Source organism: Trichechus manatus, unplaced genomic scaffold (genome assembly GCF_000243295.1).
Source record: "Trichechus manatus latirostris isolate Lorelei unplaced genomic scaffold, TriManLat1.0 scaffold00026, whole genome shotgun sequence".
NCBI lineage: Eukaryota > Metazoa > Chordata > Mammalia > Sirenia > Trichechidae > Trichechus > Trichechus manatus.
The window spans coordinates 13,872,465-13,891,652 of NW_004443962.1; the positions used below are offsets into that span (position 1 = coordinate 13,872,465).

The following is a 19,188-nucleotide window of genomic DNA, read 5'->3' on the forward strand; positions in this document are numbered from 1 at the left end:
TTTTTTTTTCCCACTCTGTACCCAGTTGCACAGTGGTTAGGAACTGGGCTGCTAACCAAAAGGTTGGCAGTTTGAATTCACTAGCCTCTCCTTGGAAACCTTGTGGGGCAGTTCTAGTCTGTCTTGTAGGTTCGCTATGAGTCAGAAGCGACTCAACAGCAACTGGTTTGGTTTTTTGATTTAGGTTCTCTTTTTACTCGTTTGGTCAAGTCTTTCATTGAGCACAAGTGTTTACTTTTTAGGAGGTTCCATTTTTCTTGCTCATCATCTTCTGTGTGTGCATTTTTAGTTATATTTGGTATTCTATTTATGCCATATATTAGGGCCCCTAGCACTGTTCCTATATTTTTCCTCCATGATCTTTATAGTTTTAGGTTTTGTATTTAGGCCTTTTATCCATTCTGAGTTTGTTTTTGCATATGGTGAAGGGATGGATCCTATTTCATTTTTCTACAGATAGTTAACCAATTTTGCCAGCATCATTTGTTGAAGAGACTGTCTCTTCCCCATTCAATATACTTTGATCCTTTGTTGAAGATCAGCTGATCATAGTGGATGGGTTTAATCTGGGTTCTCAATTCTGTTCCATTGGTCTATGTGTCTGTTGTACCTGTACCAGCCTGTTTTGACTACCATGGCTGTATAGTAGGTTCTGAGATCAGGTAGTGTGAGGCCTTCTACTTTGTTCTTCTTTATTAATAAAACTTTGCTTATTCAGGTCCCACCTCATTAAATTCTTACAGCAACCTTGTCAGAGAAGTATTTTTTTTTTTTTTTTTTTACCATTTTATAGCTGGGGAAGCACACTGAGAGGGCTTGCCTTCAGCCACGAAACTAATACTCAAGCAGGAGAGCTCTCTTGAAAGACAGATGAATAGTGTTATAAACCCTCCATACCTTGGCTGTTTACTCACAGGAGCCAATGAGACCTCACACTTGAGCTTCCTTCATGCTGGCTCCCTGGATAGCCAGCTTTGGGGAGGGCACAAAGGCATGGGAAAAGGAGGAAGTGATAATTTTTTAATTGGATTTCACATAATCTCAACAAGAGAAGTTAGTAATGAAGGGCTAATTTTTCTGTAATTGTTAATAATGGCTCCTTGCTTTTAGAATGAATGTCTTACCTTGGGACATATTCCGTGGGCTGCAGTTCAGTCGTATTAGTTTATGATTTTTCCCAGATTTCTGCTCTCTGAGGAGCCCTGGTGACACAGTGGTTAAGGCTTAGCTGCTAACCAAAAGGCTGGCAGTTCAAATCCACCAGCTCCTCCTTGGAAATCCTATGGAGCAGTTCTACTCTGTCCTATAGGGCCGCTAGGAGTTGTAATCAACTCAACGGCAACGGGTTTGTTTCTTTCCCCCCTGCTCTCTAAGGTTTTTTCTGATTCTAAGACTGCAGTGATTTTGTGATCATAAGTCATTTCAGCCAGGTAATTCTTCCTTTTGTTTCAGGGGACTATCCTTCCTGTTATTTTTACAGAGCCCTGGTGGCACAGTGGTTAAGAGCTCCACTGCTAACCAAAAGGTCAGCAGTTTGAATCCACCAGCTGCTCCTTGAAAACCCCATGGGGCAGTTCTACTCTGTCCTATAGGGTCACTGTGAGTCGGAATTGACTCGACGGCAATGGGTTTTTGGTTTTTTTCCCCCTGCTCTCTTAAGTTTTTCCTGGTTCTAAGACTGCAGTGATTTTGTGATCATAAGTCACTTCAGCCAGGTAATTCTTCCTTTCATTTCAGGGGACTATCCTTCCATAAAGCAGCCCCTGTTATTTTTACAGAGCCCTAGTGGCATAATGGTTAAGAGCTCCACTAACCAAAAGGTCGACAGTTCAAATCCACCAGCTGATTGTTGGAAACCCTATGGAGCAGTTCTACTCTGTCCTGTAGGGTCGCTATGGTCAGAATTGGCTCGATGGCAACGGGTTTGGTTATTCTTACAGAGTACTGACCTTCTGTGTTGAGGTTCTCTTGGGTACCCTGCCACCCCCACTGTGTCAGTGCCTCACTGGGAATGTAACATTTATAACTGAAAAATCCTTGGCCTTTCAGTCACTGTTTTTCTATCTCTCACAGAGAAGCGCTTTTGTCTTTTTCCTTATTTTCTCTTTGGGTCAAAATATACTCCTGTAACTAGATTTCCCATTTGTTAACCTTCTCTTAAAGCCATGTCAGGAAGGGACAACTGAGGAAGAGGATCATGAGGGACTATTTTTAGGCTGAAAGGAGCCCCAGTAGAAGTGCTGGGCTGCTAATTGAAAGGTCCATGGTTAGAACCCACTTGCTTGCACCACAGGAGAAAAGACCCGATCTGCTCCTGTTAAAGATTACACCCTTGGAAACCATATGGGGCAGTTCTGTTCTGTCATATAGGGTCGCTATCCATTGGAATTGACTCGATGGCACACAGTAGAATCGGTAACAATTTTTAGGCTGTACCCACCTCAGAACTGAGGAAGCATTTGCAGTCTCCCTGTCTCCTTTGCCTTCTCCTCCCTTACAGTATTGGGAAATGCCTTCTCTTCTTGAGTGATAGCCAGCCTGAGAGAGAATCCAGGGAGAGCTTCTGTGATGTGTAGATGGTTGGAACCTTCTACCTCTATAATCTCTGGTTTTTTGATCTCTATTAGGGGTAGGTTTTCAGTTTGAGAAGCAAATAATTTCAGGATAGGATTTCCATTTGAAACAAAATGTCTTTTGTCGCTGTCTTTTAGAGATTGTTGGAACAGGACTACTGAGCAGAAACAGGCATTGCATCTACAGTTGTCATTGATTTTGCCATCAGATTGGAGAAGTCTAACTTGAAGAAACTTCCAGCCTGCAGTGAGGTGGTGAGGTATATAAACTCACATAATAAAAGTCATGGGCTTCAACCTGACTTTCCACCTTTCCTACAGAGTCCGATTACTGCTCCTTTTTACCATATGCCTGACGGTGGTTGGGTGGGCCACCAGTAACTACTTTGTGGATGCTATTCAAGAGATTCCTAAAGCAAGGGATTTCGTGGCTAACTTCAACAAAGCCACAGTTTTGGACAAAGAAGAAACTCTGACTAATAAAGCACCTGTGAAAAAAGCAGAAGTCAGAAACTGCCCTCCTAGGTCTCCATACCTCAGTAAGTTCTTTTTTACAAGGAATGTGTAAACTTTTTATTTAAATACGTGTATGTACAGAAAATCAGAAGTGTACAGCTTGGTTAAGTGTCACAAAATGACCATACCTGTGGATCTCATATGTAAATTAAGAAATAGAGTATACTAGAATCCTAGAAGCTTCTTTCAGTCACTACCCTCACTTCAACATTCTAACACCAAACATGTTTTTGAACCTCACGTAATTGGAAACATGCTGTGTACTCTTTTGTGTTTGGCTTCTGTTGCTTAGTACTGTGTTCATGAGATCTATCCCTATCATCAGTTTATAGTCACAGTTTCCTCATGCTCATTGCTGTATAGTATTCCATTATATGAACATAGCCAATTTTATTATCCAGGCACAAAAATCTCAGCAGTGTATAACAATAAGCATGTATTTAGCTCACAAGACTTTGGGGTGAGCTGGGGTCTGTTGACCTAGGCTGGCTCCTCCTGGGATCAGTAGGCTAGCTTGGACATGTTCTGTTAGGATGAAGGGAGCAGAAGAGAGCAAGAGGAGAAATGTCAGCATATTCCACCCTCCTCTTTGTCACATTGTTAGCATTCCCTTGACCAAAGCATACAGTCAGGGGCGGGAACTAAGTTTTCAATGTTGTTAGTGTTTATTTGTTAAATACGTTACATATTTTTATTCTCTTTTGATGATCTTGCCTTTCGATTTAAATTAATGCTTTTAGTGAACATTAAACTAAAGGAGTCCCTGGGTGGCACAAATGGTTAAACTCTTGGCTGCCAAATGAAAGGTTGGTGGTTCGAACCTACCCAGAGGCACTTCAGAAAAAAGGCCTGGTGATCTACTTTCGAAAAGTCACAGCCATTGAAAACCCTGTGGAGCACAGTCCTGCTGTGACACGCAAGGGGTCTCCATGAGTTGGAATTGACTTGATGGCAACTGGTATAAACTAAAGAGAGAGAGAGAACCAACCAACCAACCAACCCCATACAGAGTTATTTCTCACACATCCTGATTCTCCAGGACATGAAGTGCTTATAGTTCTCCAAACACTCCTATGCACCTTGCGTTTTCCCTTTCCAGAATGCCTTTCCTCAATCCATGTCTGCCTAGTGGGCTCCTGTTTTATTCATTACAATTGAGCTTAGATGTTTCATCTTCCAGAAAGGCTCGTGGGACTACCCCAGCAAGAGTTAATCTCGTGTTCCTTGTATTTCCGTTGTTACACTGATCACAGTGTATTGTTCATATGTTTGCCTTTCTTCCCCAGGAGACAGTGAGTAGTTGTGGGCAGGGTGATCCTCTCCAGCTCTGTGAAGCCCAGCACCTGCACAGGGCCTGGCAGGGGTGGCTGTCTTGTACACTAAAGTAGCCCTGTTATTCCTAATTGGCCTCGGGCTCTTCACAGACTTGATGGTCTTGGCCAAGCCAAGAACTGCAGGTGCTCTTTCCTCATTGAATCCGGGTCTTGTGATGTATCCATATTGGCATGCTATCGCAGTCACGGAAGAGCCAAAACCTTATTCCTGATTGTTGAGGAAAGTTGTTCTGCTCACAGATTATCAAGTTGAGAGATAAAAATGCAAATCTGACTGTATTATCCCCCTCGATGAAAATCCTCACACCGTATTTAAGAAATAAATTCATTCATAACGGGTAGGTAGGCAGTGACACAAGACTGAGAAAGTACCTGGATTAAGGGGGTGGCATGAGTGGTGATAAGTTAAGAAGGGCGAGTAGTGACCCAAGGAGGAACAAAACCAGAGAAGATGTGATGGGGATGTTGGGGAGACTAGTGGGGAGTGAGTGGAAGCAGGTACTAGGATGTTGTTGTGTGCCATCGAGTTGATTCCAACTCATATTGACCCCATGTGACAGTAGAACTGCCCCATTGGGTTTCCTAGGCTGTAATCTTATGGAAGCAGATTGCTAGGTCCTTTCCTCTGTGGAGCTGCTGGTGGGTTTGAACCGCTGACCTTTTGGTTAGCAGCCAAGGGCTGAACCATTGTGCCACCAGGGTTCCTTACTAGAGGGTTAGGGCACGTAAAAAGTCAAGACCATCAAAAGATGAGCAAAGGACTAGTGTATCTCAGATACATGGCAAGAACAGAAGCACAGTCAGGTTCCCTTAGATGAAGGGGCTTATTAAAAGGCTCCTCAGGAAACCATCTCTGCAGCCACACGTCACCTCCCAGCAGCGTCTCCAGTAGCTTGCCTTTCACATAACTCCATTTCTCACTGTTTTTAGGGCATTGGTGACTGCTGACTCTCGGTGTCTCCCACGTAGACCCCTCAGGAAAGTGGTTTTAGAGGCTCTTAGAGGCTGGTCAGTCCCTTTGACTGGGTGGTTTGAAGCAGTCACTTACCCTTGGTGCTGTCAGGCAGTCTTTCAGCCACTTCACAGACACTGGAGCCTGGTCTAAGCAGTCGTGGCCAGGGTAGCAAGCAGACCACAGGGAGCAAGGCAGTGACTTATACAGAGGAAGGGCCGTGACTGCTTTGCTCAGAAGAGGATAGTGCTACTTGCAAAAGTGTTGAGATTTTACAGCTTGGCCGGTATGTATGGAGTTAAAAAACAGACACGTAACTTAGTTCCCAAACCAGAACTTCACCTTTTCTCTTACTAGTCAGTATTCCCTGTTAATTCAGATCGAAAGAGGAGGGTTGGTGGCTTCAGCCTGATCTTTAAAGCCTTGCACAGGATTAATTAGGGCAGGATGGCCTTTGGATTCCATCCAGTCTGGCAGCTTCCAGACTGACTGAGCAAGAGCTGTGCTCGATTGGAAATGTCTGCCACTGTGGCAGAATGGGGAAATTGTTGCCAGTGTCGCACATACCTGTGACCGCGGGGTTATAGAGTGAGGGTGGTTTCTACCTCCTTCCACTGCTTTCTCTTCAGGGAGCTGGGATTGCTCCTGAGAACTGAGGGAAGGAGTGGGAAAAGGGCCTTATCCATGAGCTTGGTTCCATTCACACTCTTCATTTTTAAGAGACTTGGAATTTTGGTAGGGAAGAGAGGGTAGAGCAGAAGGAATTTTGAAGAGTTACTTAGTCTAGCCCTGTTCTCTGCTCCTCAGAGTTGCTGTGTGTGGCTGGGTCATGGACAGTCTGCACCTCCTGTGTGTGGATGAATCGTGTTGGCTGCCCAACCACAAGGGAAGGCTGTTACATAGCACTTACTTGCTTTTGTGGCCAATTGGTCACATGAGTCTGTTACTATAGTTTCTGACTAAATGGAACTTTAAAGTAATAATAAGAGCAGACACTCATATGGAGCCCTGGTGGCAAAGTGGTTTAGAGCTCAGGCTGCTAACCAAAAGGTCGACAGGTTGAATCCACCAGCCGCTCCTTGGAAACCCCATGGGTAGTTCTCCTCTGTCCAATAGGGTCACTATGAGTCGGAATCAACTTGACGGCACACAACAACAGCAACATTCGTGTAGTGCTCACAATGTGCCAGGCAGTGTTCTAAGTCCTTTACATGTATTAATTCACGTAAGCCTTTCAGTGAGTCCCCGAGTGGCACAAACGGTTAAGCACTTGACTGCTAGCTGAAAGGTTGGCAGTTCTAACCCACCCAGAGGTGCCTCTGAAGATAGGCCTGGTGATCTGCTTTCAAAAGGTCAGAGTCTTGAAAGCCCTAGGAAGCAGTTCTGCTCTGCACACACAGGGTTGCCATGGGTCGAATTGACTCTACAGCAACTGACAACAGCAGGCCTCTCAGCACCAATGAGAAAGGTACTGTTATTACCATACTTCTATTGTGTTCTGTGTTTATTGTAGTAGGCCGGAGCAAGCTCGTTTTCAGAGCAGATCTCACTTTGGAAGAAGTACAGGCAGAAAATCCCAGAGTGCACAGGGGCCGGTATCACCCTGAGGAGTGTAAGGCTTTGCAGCGGGTCGCCATCCTTATTCCACACCGCACCAGGGAGAAACACCTGCTGTACCTGCTGGAGCATCTCCATCCCTTCCTGCAGAGGCAGCAGATGGATTATGGCATCTATGTCGTCCACCAGGTGAGTGCAGGGGCAGAGCAGAACCCTGTCCTCAGATCCTCTTCTCACTGAGGGCCTAAACAGCAAACTATCATCAAATGAGAACTCTCTTACCTTGGTTATCCTTGAAAGGAGTAAAGGAAGTTCATGTAACAGGGTGTGGATTTACGGGACCAGATTCTGAAAATTTTAGTGGCCTTTAAATGAACCTCTGGAGGAAGCCTGCTTTTTGTTGGCCCTTCCATGTTAGGCAGTCACTTCCATAGGATTTCCCCCTGAGATTCGTGCAGCAGTCAAGAAATCAAACGACGTATTGCATTGGGCAAATATGCTGCAAAAGACCTCTTTAAAGTGTTAAAAAGCAAAGGTGTCACCTTGAGGACTAAGATGCGCCTGACCCAAGCCATGATATTTTCAATCTCCTCATATGCATGCAAAAGCTGGGCAGTGAATAAGAAAAACCAAAGAAGAATCGACGCTTTTGAATTATGGTGTTGATGAAGAGTGTGGAATATACCGTGGATTGCCAAAAGAATGGACAAATCTGTCTTGGAAGAAGTACGGTCAGAATGCTCCTTAGAAGCAAGGATGGTGAGACTTTGTCTCACGTACTTTGAATATGTTATCAGGAGGGATCAGTCCCTGGAAAAGGACATCATGCTTGGTAAAGTAGGGCTTCAGTGAAAAAGAGGTAGACTCTCAACGAGATGGGTTGACACAGTGGCTGCAACAGTGGGCTCAAGCATTATGACTGTGAGGATGGCGCAGTGTTTCGTTCTGTTGTACGTAGGGTCGCTGTGAGTTGTAACCAACTCGACAGGACCTAACAACAACAGAACGGCATGTGCTACATACAGAGATGTTTGAATTGTTTTTCATTATCGAGTGCAACTGTTCAGTGGAGATCTACACAGAGGGTTTGGCAGAATACCATGTGTTTCTAGCTGTTGAGCTCCCTGGCCGTTTCTACCTTTCTGCCTTTAATTTTGCCATTATTTATCATGTAAAATTTATTATGTTCCATTTTCACTTTCTCAATTCATGTTTGTCTCCCTGGAGCATGATTTAATAGGAACACATGGTAACTCTCGGCTGCTTTTGAAGAGTTCAGCTCTAAGGTCAATGGAATAGGTGATAAAAATGCCTCTGTTTGGGCAAGATGAGAAGGCAAAAAGGGCCAGGAGCTGGTTGAATGGACACGGGAAATCTGGGGTGGAAAGGAGGAGTGTGCTGTCACATTATAGGGAGAGTAGCTAGGGTCATGTAGCAATATGTGTATAAATTTTTGTATGAGAAACTGATTTGAACTGTAAACTTAAAGCACAATTGAAAAAGAAAAAGAAATGCCTCTATTTGGTGTTAAAGTTTATTGAGAGAAAAATGAGGAATCAATTTAAACATCCATGTATAGTATTTTGGAATTGGCCTGGGCCATTCAAATAATTCCTGTTCACGTTCTTAAAGACTGAAACGCAGGCGACATCATTAATTACGTACTTAATATCGGCGATGTCTGTTGTTGTTAGCTGCTGTCGAGGCAGCCGCCAGCTCATGGCGACCGTGCACAACAGAACGAAATGCTGCCCATTCCTGCACCATCCACACAGTTGGCTGCAGGTTGGGCCTTTGTGTTCCACAGGGTTTTCACTGGCTGATTTTAGGAAGTACTTTATTTTTACGCAAATAACGCACACCTTCTGCGTTTGTTTGCCGGCTGCCCTCCCCACAAGGTATTTTCTTAAGCACCCTATGCTAATTTTTTTTTACAGCAACATTTGGAAGAGGATTCCCGGCAGTGCTTATGAGGGTGGCTCACGGTGGGAGGACGTGGCTGGCAAACAAACTCAGAAGGCACACGTTATTTGCGTAAAAATGCGGTCGATTGCTGGGCCATTCTTCCAGTTTATCTTAGTCTGAAAGCTCCTGTGAAACCTGTTGAGCATCATAGCAACATGCAAGCCTCCACTGACAGATGGTGGTGGCTGTGCGCGAGGTGAGTCGCACTGGGGTCTTCTGCGAGAAGGCAAGAGTTCTACCACTGCCCTCTAATATTGGTCAGAGAATGCAATGTTATATACTTCATAATAAACTAAGCTTTTGAAAATCAATGGACATAGGATATATGTAGTCCCATTTTTCAGGACTTGAAACCAAGTTTTTACTGTTATATTTGTTTATAATTATTTCTGTTTTCTACGTGGTTGGTCATAGCTACGATTTATTTAATTGGGAGTTCTCACTCAGAGTAACAACTCTCAAGATAATATTTTTACGAATGGAAAAATATGTCTGCTTTGTGTTACTCTTTTCAGGAAAACAGTGTGGCAACTTCTGAGAACCACCTTACTTTTGTTATGATAAACTGTTTAGTGAACTGGAATTTATTCCTATGAAATTTAATCCAAGCAGTCATTAAAAAATACTGTAAAATGTTTTTCTTACTATAGTTTTGGTCATATGACCGGTCAAATCATGTTCTTTTTTTTTTTAAACCCAGTTGAAAAAACTGCTGTGAAGACAATGTGAGGATTAGCCTGCACCATTATTGTTATACAGGATTCTGTTACAGTGGCTCCAAGAAACTTTTAAGTAGCTTAGAAATATTAGCAATAAGCTTCTGTTTTTATAGGTCAAGTTTTCTTGCTCCTTTCTGGCAAGCCATTAGCTACTTTTCCTGGAAGTTTGGTGTAAATTTCATAACATAGGATAAGACTAGATCAGCTGAGAGTTGAACAGTGAAGAAATAGATACTAATATGTGTGACTAGCGTGTAAGAAAGATTTTATAGTTTTACATGGAATGAATAAAGGTATGTTTTTTAGTTGTGGAATATAAAGAAGAACAAAACAAGTAGTGTTTTATCGTTATTGCATACTGCGTCAGATCTTTATGTCACACATACAGTCTTATGTGTCAGCAAGAGTAAAACCAACTCCTGCTTCAGAACGGAAGAGGCTTGAAGTATGAAACTTTATCACAAGAGGTTTTCAATTTTCAATTTCTGTATCTATAGGCTGGAAATAAAAAGTTTAATCGAGCCAAGCTCATGAATGTGGGCTATCTAGAAGCTCTCAAAGAAGAAAATTGGGACTGCTTTATATTCCACGATGTGGACCTGGTGCCTGAGCATGACTTTAACCTTTACAAGTGTGAGGATCAGCCAAAGCATCTGGTGGTTGGCAGGAACAGCACTGGGTACAGGTAAGGGGGCTCTGACAATGGGATGCTTAGGTTGAGAAGCTTGCCCTGTTGTCATCAAGGGTGTGCGGAATGTAGTGTCCTGAGTACCTTAGGAAAACGAGAATGGGAAGAAGGCCCCTAATATATCACATAAAGTTCAAAAGAGGTATTAGGGAAACTAACAAGGAAAAAACCCCACAACGAATTTGGCGGAGGATCACAGAGACTAAAGGGAAAGAACAGGAGAGGGAAAATAATTCAAGCATTGTAAATGGTGGACAGTGCCACCCTGCAGCGCCCACGTGGTGGAACTTTTGCAGGCTTCCACCACCGAGTAGAACTCATGGACCTTAGTGTCTGTCGTTGACTTCCCACTCGGGAAGGCAACAGGATCGTGCCCCTTGGGTCGACTTTTGGGCCTCCCTTGTGAGACTGTGATGTCACTTTTTGCTGGAATCTTTCCAGAATTCTGGGAAGAGTGGGGAGGAGCATTATCTACTGAGTAGTCTGCTCAGGAGCGAGGAACCCCAGGACAAGTCCCTTTTTCTCAGAGCCACTCTGGGAAGTGCCAGGTACCATCATCCCTGTCTTTACGCCCTCCTTCTTGCCCCTCAGAAGAGGCACAGCTGGTTTTTAGCCTTATTTTATACCAGCTCTAATACAAACACAACTGAGGGAAAATAGTGACCAGGAAAATTTCTGTACTGATGAAACCCTGTATTCGCTATGTGTGTGTACACTTACCTGTCAGCCTCCCCGCAGCCCTGCCCTTCCCGTGTGCTCATATCTGTGGTGCTGACCGTGCTAGGGGCCACAGAGCAGTGTGAATAAGGCAGAGTGCCTGCCCTTCAGCTCCCGGCTGAGTGACAGTGTGGTGAGGCAGGTAGCTACAGTGGATTTGCATCACTCTTGCATTTAACTTCTGCAAATTCAACTGCAAGCCCTTGGCAGTGAGAGGAAGAGAGAGAAAGTGAGATAATTATAACATAATGCAGGCGATTTCAGCAGCCTTCATGTGTACTCTGGGGTCAGTGTGAGATGGAAGCTATGACTCTCTCGATGGGTCACTTGGTCTTGGTTTCCATGTTGCTATTATTGTGTAGGCCTCTCAGTTTGGACTATTTAAGAGGGTCACATTGTCTGCAGGTGATTTTTGCATCATAGACAGACTTGTCCCTATGTAAGCTGTGGGATATAAACAACTAGAATAATCACTCTGCTGAGCAACAGCACAGTGTCTTTGAGAACAAGTAGGGAAGGGTTTAAGGCTATTCCCCAGGGAAGGTGGCATCTTAATCTCTGGGAGCTTAGTTAGCAGAGTTCCAAGACATGGAAGCAAGAGCAAACATGGCACCGTTATTGGGGAAAATGCAAGTTGCTCAGTTAGCGCTCAGGGATGAACGGGGTTGTGGAGGTAGGAGAGGCAAGAGGTGAGGTTAGACAGGGGCCAGATTATGCAGTCTGTTAAGGAGTTTGGATTTCCTTTGGAAGGGAATGGGGATCTGTTGACACAGGGTTCCAGCTGGGGAACGACATGAGGAAGCTCCGTTCAGCCAGTGTTTAATGTATTGGACAGAGCAAGGCAGGAGAGGAGAAACAGGGGAGACATGCTGTGTGCCTGAGCAGGGTAGGGACAGTGGAGAAGAGGGCAGGGGGGGAATCCAGAAGAGAACCATCGGTTTTTTTCCCTTTGGGGAACTTGATGTTTAAATCTGAATCTCATTATCTAGGAGGCTTTTTCTGTTCTCCTCAGTGCATCTCTGCATTGAAGAAAGTAGCATATCATGGGCCGGGCACCTTGGATTTTTCAGAAGCATGTCAAAGCTACCATCTGTTCACTGATTGTGTAAAATTAAAATTAATAAGCTATCGCTGTCTGCCACGTGCTTCACCTGTACTTCAGATCCTTGCCATAGATAACGCTAAACTGCATGTTGCCTAGTTCTTTCTAAATGTTGACAATGAGAAATTATAATCACAGGATTGTTTTAAGGACGGGCATTTGGCTCGAACTTGGAATTTTATCCATGTATTAAACTGGACCATTAGAAAGCCAAGTTCTTGGGCATTCCTGCCTGGATTCGACCTTGAGTTACATTTTGGTGTCACAGTCTCGGCTTTCATCAGGGACGCTCACTCTAGGAAACAGCCCGTGTATGAATCCTGCTGTTGTAACTGGCCAGACGTTTCTTTTATAGCTAAGTATCAGGAGACTTTGTCACCCTTGTGTAAATGGCAGTTTTCCTGAACAATGTGAATCAGGTAATTGAATGTCTCCCCTTTTGCTAAAGATGCAAGAAGTTCTGAATCAGGTCCAAGGCCCTCTTTTAGAAACTGGAAAGAATCTTATATGAAAATCAGAGTTCTAATATAGTTTTGATCTTAATCTATTCTAATTTAAGTTTTTCTCTGGTCCTGGTTTATAATTCGTATTTTTCTACTTTACTGTATATATCATTTAATCTGCCCCATCTTTGTGACCAGGGAGAGGTATGTATAGGTAAAATAAGAGCTGGCGTCCCTTGTACTTCCCACATTTGCTACTTTGAGCGAAATCCCTCTAGTCCTGGTGACTGTAGTTGCAGGTAGCTGAGTGTCTGCCCCTGCTGGTAACAGTATGTCCTGCACGTAAGCCACAAAGCTTAACTAGACACAGGCTTTAGGCTTTGTTCATTATCACAATAGCCCTGTGAGTATGATGGGAAGTGCAAGAAATATTTTCACTTTACACGCACGCAGAGGGAAGATGTTAAATATACCCAAGTGTCTCAGACTCTGATGAAGGCAGGAAAAAATCTGTTTCTGGGTTAGAAGTAATCCCTGGGTCAGAGATAAAGCTCTGGACCAGCCAGTGGCAAATTTTGCTGCCAAGAATTCCTTCAGTATCTGATTCCTTTCTACAGGGACTCTTCTGTTATTTTATAACCACACTGCCCCACCCTTGGGCTTCATAGCCCTTTAAAAAGAAATAGACCCTGTGAAACTGGCAGTTCCTTAACCTTTCTTTCCAGCTTGTCTCCTACTGCTCCCCATTCTGGCTCAATGGGTCCCCAGATCTCCTCAGACAACCTGCACCTGTCTCTTTCCCATGCTTGCCCACATGGAGTCAGGCCACCAGGATCTCCCCCATTTTCCTACCTCTTTGAATCCTCCCAGGCCTGCCGTCTCCTGATGTGGCCACATGTTCATCCTCTGAACCCTGATAACACTCTTCTCTTTGCTTAGATTGTAAGCTCTTTGAAAGCGGGGCTGTGTTTGACCAGCTGTCTTGCACTTGATGGCTAGCACCACCACCACCATCACCAGTTGCCATCCAGTTGATTCTGACTCATGGAGACCCCACGTGTGTCAGAGTAGAACTGTGCTCCATCGGGTTCTCAGTGACTGATTTTTCAGAAGTAGAACTTCTGAGGCATCTCTGGATGGAGTCAACCTCCAACTTTTCAGTTGGCAGCTGAGCATGTTAACCATTTGTACCACTCAGGGGCTGCACTTGGTGGATAAAACTAAAAAACCCAAACCTGTTGTCGTGGAGTGGATTCCAACTCAAAGCCACCCTATAAGACCCATGTACTAGTTAGTAATAGATGGCTACCAAATTGTCCATGCTGGTTCTCATGACAGTCCCTTGTTGGTGTTGCACTGTCTCCCAGGTTATGTCTGGGTGGTGGTTCTACTCAAAGTTTGCTTTAGAAATGTGAAAGCAGCTACCTGAGCACTTTATGTATACTTTGGCTTGTTTTAGCTTATGATAATATCATTCCCACAATTTAGGTTGGGGGTATATAGGTAAGTCTTTTCCTATTATGGGTTGAACAGGGTCTCCTGGTCTGTATTCAGAACACAGAAACAAATAGCTGAACTACAAATTAGCTTTTGGGACGCCATCTGTTAGATGGCAAGTGTCTGTGTGTTTATTGATCTTTGCCTTTGCTTTTTCTTATCTGGAAAAGCAAAAATATTTTATTGACTCTTGAACACTGTGTTTGTGTGTGTGTTTTAGGTGAAAGTTTACACAGCAAATTAGGTTTCCATTTAACAAATTTATATACAAAATTTTCGGTGCCATTAGTTATGATTTTACAATGTGTCAGCATTCTCATTATTTCCATTCTGTTTACTCTGTTTCCATTGACTTAACTTCCCTTCCCCTCCTTGCCTTTTCATCTTTCCTTTTGGGTAAATGTTGACCATTTTGTCCCATATAGTTAATTGTTTAAGGGAGTACTTTACTCACAGGTGATATTGTTTATTTTATAATCCAACTTATTATTTGGCTAGAAGGTGGCCTGCAGTGGAACACTTTTAACTGAAGTTAATTAAAGTTAGAAATCCTCCAGATATTCACATCTTTTTACTCAGTAACATCCAAGTTATAAACCACCTTCATTTGCATTTCTGAATTGTTACAGTGTTATGTTGAAGTGTTCCTCAGATTTGGTAGTTTGTCTGTTAATACTTCATAACAATCTGCTCTCTGACTGTTACTTCTTGATCTCCTTTGTGGGTTATTTCTCTCACTCCCCTTTCACTTGTTGATACTTCCCAAGATTCTGTCCTTTGTTCTCTCCTCTCTCACCCAGAGCTTTGTCTTTGGGTGAGTTCTCCTACTGCTGGGGCTTCAAGCACCACCTCTTGACAGCTGATTCTCAAATGCATGACTCTGGCCACCTGTCTCTTGGTCTTAGACCCTGCATCCTTTTGCCTCATGGGAAAAGCTCCAGGAGATCCTCGAAATCAATTTACCTAAGACATAACTGAGTGGCTTTTTCTCAAAACCTGTTTGGTATTCTGTACACACTATTTTCATGAAAAACCAAAGCCAAACCCATTGCTGTCGAGTTGATTTCGACTTATAGCGACCCTAGGGACAGAGCAGAACTGCCCCATATGGTTTCCAAGGAGTGGCTGGTGGATTCGAACTGCTGACCTTTCTTTTGGTTAGCAGCCAAGCTGTTAACCACTGCGCCACCAGGGCTCCAATAAGGCTCTGTCAACTAGCCATTTGCCTAAGCTGGAAACCTCAGGGTTGTTGAGAAGTGTTGGGTTCTTCAGGAAATGGATGAGAACTATCTCTTTTTCCCCCAAATAAAGAAAAAGGAAAAGGAAGGAAAAATATATTAATCATGATACTCATTCATGCTGAACTTGGCTCAGCCTCAGAATCCTTCTTAACTCAGTGTCCTTGGCAACCATTGCCAATGGATTGGATTGGCCCATGAGATGAAATCTGTTATTCAGATCTAATGTTGTGGTGCACATTTACAGGAATCTCTCCAGACCTCCAGATATAAATATAACAATAACACATGGGTGGCACCTTGCTTAGTGAGCAGAGGAGAGCAGACGACTGACTAGACAAAGGAACGAAGGCAAGACAGGGAAGGCCAGGAACGCTGGGAAGTGAACGTCCAGCAGGAGGTGATGGGTGAACGTGCATGGTTTTCAGAGCGCTCCTGGAATGATGGTAGTGAAATCAGACACCTCTGAAGTACCTGTGAAGAACAAAAGGCTTCTACTAATGTTCTCACCTTTTCTTACCTCTCTTGGCTGCAGGTTACGTTACAAAGGATATTTTGGGGGTGTTACTGCCCTAACCAGAGAGCAGTTTTTCAAGGTGAATGGATTCTCTAACAACTACTGGGGATGGGGAGGCGAAGACGATGACCTCAGACTCAGGTGAACAACATAGAAAGGTCCCCTTCACGGGCTCTGCTATCGTGGTGGCTCTGGAAACTTCCATTTTTGTATAGTTACTGTAGATGCCGGTTCAGCAGGTTACAAGGCTGCAGATTTGCAAGGATTAGAGGCTGGCAAGGGGTGGACGGGGGTCAGCAGGGCCCAGATTGCTTTTGCCAGTGGTAGTTTAGAAATGATGGAGAGTGCTCTGTTCCTGTCTTGTGGGTGTTTGGGGTCTACAGGTGTTGATGGAGGCCTCTGGGGACTTGTCAGTGGGTGTTACTAGTCAAGGTTTCACTAGTGAATTAAAAGCACCAAACTGCACAGTATCTGGAAAGCTGCATTTTGGGGGCAGTAGCTGGAAGGACCTATGGTAAGCCTTAGGCTTTCCCTCAGGCCCCAGGGGATCCCGGCACGGACTCGATGTCCAGAGCAGGGGTGCCAGCAGCCTCAGAGCAGCTGTACACGCTGAACTAGGGACAGCTGACTGTACTTTCTTAGGCTTGCACCAGCTCTGCATGTTGTGGGAGCAGCTGCTGGCCTGGCTCCCGGGCCAGCGTGGGGCTGCTGGTGTTACCCTCAGCCGCCCTTGGACTACTTTCTGCTCTGGGGGGCTCAAAGAAAATCAGTCTGACCCCCTTCCTCGGCTCACTCCCCTGAGCTTGAGTTTTGTGGCCAGACAGTTATGGATGTCCCTACCCCCCAGAAATAAGTAATTACTCAAGAGCCTGGGGCCTGCATCTTCAGACTTATCATCACAGGATCTTTCTGGCTATTAGAGGACCCCCTTCCTTCCTGCTGTGGCTCTAAACTAACAGGTGTGTGACTGTCAGAAATTTCTGCTGCTTCAGTGTGAAGAAGCCAGGGCTAATCTTGTCCCCATGTCTAGGCTGAGAGTCTCTGCAGTGTTTTTGGCAAGAGGGAATGGATTGCCCTGACCAAGGGCTCCGTGGATTCGCCATAGTGATGGGCAGGGGGCTTTGGCCCAGCCTAACAGTAGTCTCTATGTGGCCATGGCTTATGAGCTGGACCAGTGGCACCTGTCGGACTTCAGGGCAGGAGTAGCCAGGGCTGGAGGTAAACAGTACCTGTCTAATTTCCAAAATCCATTTCACTGCCTAGCCAGGATCATCAGTAGAACACTGCACTGATCGTGCCTCTTCACTGTCTTTTTTTCCTGCTGCCCCTCAGCTTCAGGGTACAGGGGTAGCCCCAAGATTTGCTTTCATTTGATAGGAATACCATGGCCCCCAGAATGGTTCTTAACTAATGCCATGAATAAACCAAAACAATCTGAGCGTAAAAGTTGGTTGGTATTTACTTACTGAGTATTTATCACCTGGGCAGCAGGCCCCGCCCTTCTCTGCATTTACATAATGCATGCAGTTTTGCAAAGCATGTTCCATGTGAATTATCTCGTTTGAGCCTTTCAAACTGACACCATATCATCATTGTCATTTTACAGATGAGGAAACTGAGACCTGGAGTAGTGAACGGACTTACCCAGTTGTGAATAATAGCCTAGATTTGCATCTAGGTTTATGGTTCTTAAATGGTCATTTCTTTCTTTGTTAGAAGAAGGCAACACTAAGTAAATCAGGAATCCTAAGAGATTCGACTCTTCTACTCCTCAGGATGTTTTAACATAAGTACTCTGAGCGTTTTTGCAAAACGATGAACTATAAATTGACACATCTCCTTTGTACCCCAGTTGTTAGGTACTGTTGGGTTGGTTCTGACTCATAGCAACGCTCTGTACAACAGAATGAAACACTGCCTGGTCCTGTGCCATCCTCACAATCATTGTTGTGTTTGAGCCCATTGTTGCAGCCACTGTGTCAATCTTTCTCATTGAGGGTCTCCCTTTTTTTTTTTTTTGCTGACCCTTTACTTTACCAAGCATGATGTCCTTCTCCAGGGACTGGTCCCTCCCGATAGCACGTCCAAAGTACGTGAGATGAAGTCTCGCCATCCTTGCTTCTAAGGAGTATTCTGGCTATACTTCCTCCAAGACCGATTTGTTCGTTCTTCTGACAGTGAAGAATATTGAATATACCATGGCTTGGGTCAGGCACACCTGAATCCTAAAAGTGACAGCTTTGCTTTTTAACACTTTAAAGAGGTCATTTGCAGCAGCTTTGCGTTTTTTATATTTACCAGTAGTAAATGTTAAATGTGATTCTTTGATGGGTTTATTGCCTGAGGTCCTACCATTAGAGGAAAATCTGTAATTTTAGTTTTTTTTCTTTTTTAAATATCCAAATGATCCAGGTATGTGTGTATCCATTGTGAATGTGTAAGTTTTTGTGAGTGAGTGTTTTTAAGTGTCCAGTAGTACTTAATTTTTTTTTTTTAAACTCCTCTTCTTTTTCTAGGGTTGAGCTCCATAGAATGAAAATATTCCGGCCGGGACCCGAAGTAGGCAAATATACAATGATTTCCCACACTAGAGACAGAGGCAATGAGGTGAATATAGAAAGGTGAGACCTGGGTTCATGTGCCTGGCAAGCTGCTTACCTGGCTATGCTGAATTTGGACAGATAAGCCAGTTCATTTTGTTAAATACTTCTTATTAAAGAAGTTTTCAAATAGACACAAAAGTAGAGAAAATGGTTTATGGAACCTCACAAACTGATACCCAGCATCAACAATCATCAACTCCTGACCATTTTTCTTTCCTCAGTTTCTTTTCTTCTCCTCGGTTGGATTATTTAGAAGCAAATCCCCAAAATCATAGCATTTCATTTGGAAATTACTTCAGTATGTGTCTCTAAAATATAAAAAACCCAACCAAACCCACTACCGTTGAGTTGATTCTGATTCGTAGAGACCCCATAGGACAGAGTAGGTTTCCAAGGCTGTAAATCTTTACGGAAGCAGATTGCCCCGTCTTTCTTCCACAGAGTGGCTGGTGTGTTCGACCCTTTGGTTAGCAGCTGAGCACTTTAACCACTGCACCAGTACAGTTCCTTCTAAAATACAAGGAGTCTTGAAAAATATAACATAACCATAAATCATTGTGATACCTAAAATAAAACTAACAATATTTCCTTAGTATTAAATATCCAGTCAGTGTTCAGATTTCCCTGATTATATCCTATAAGTGCTTTTTTTTTTAACAGTTGGATTGTTAGGAGCTGTATCTAGACAAGGTCCACTCTGTATTTGGATGATCTTTCTTAAATCTTTCTTAATCTATAGTCTGTCCTTAATCTATAGTCGCCCCTTC

The 19,188-nt window shown here is 43.8% G+C and overlaps 1 protein-coding gene across 2 annotated transcripts in view; it reads left to right on the forward strand.

The window, feature by feature from the left end:
• Window positions 1–19,188, forward strand: part of B4GALT4 (beta-1,4-galactosyltransferase 4) — a 30,742-nt gene that overhangs the window by 8,987 nt on the left and 2,567 nt on the right. The window contains exons 3-7 of one of the 2 annotated variants that reach the window (XM_023728852.1): window positions 2,712–3,112; window positions 6,889–7,121; window positions 10,114–10,301; window positions 15,837–15,897; window positions 18,335–18,430. In XM_023728852.1, the coding sequence (XP_023584620.1) occupies window positions 2,860–3,112; window positions 6,889–7,121; window positions 10,114–10,301; window positions 15,837–15,897; window positions 18,335–18,340 (741 nt within the window). In that variant the 5' untranslated portion in view covers window positions 2,712–2,859 and the 3' untranslated portion in view covers window positions 18,341–18,430. Of the gene's footprint in view, window positions 1–2,711; window positions 3,113–6,888; window positions 7,122–10,113; window positions 10,302–15,836; window positions 15,960–18,334; window positions 18,440–19,188 lie in introns of those variants that run through there. The other variant, XM_004373662.2, reaches the window with a different exon arrangement.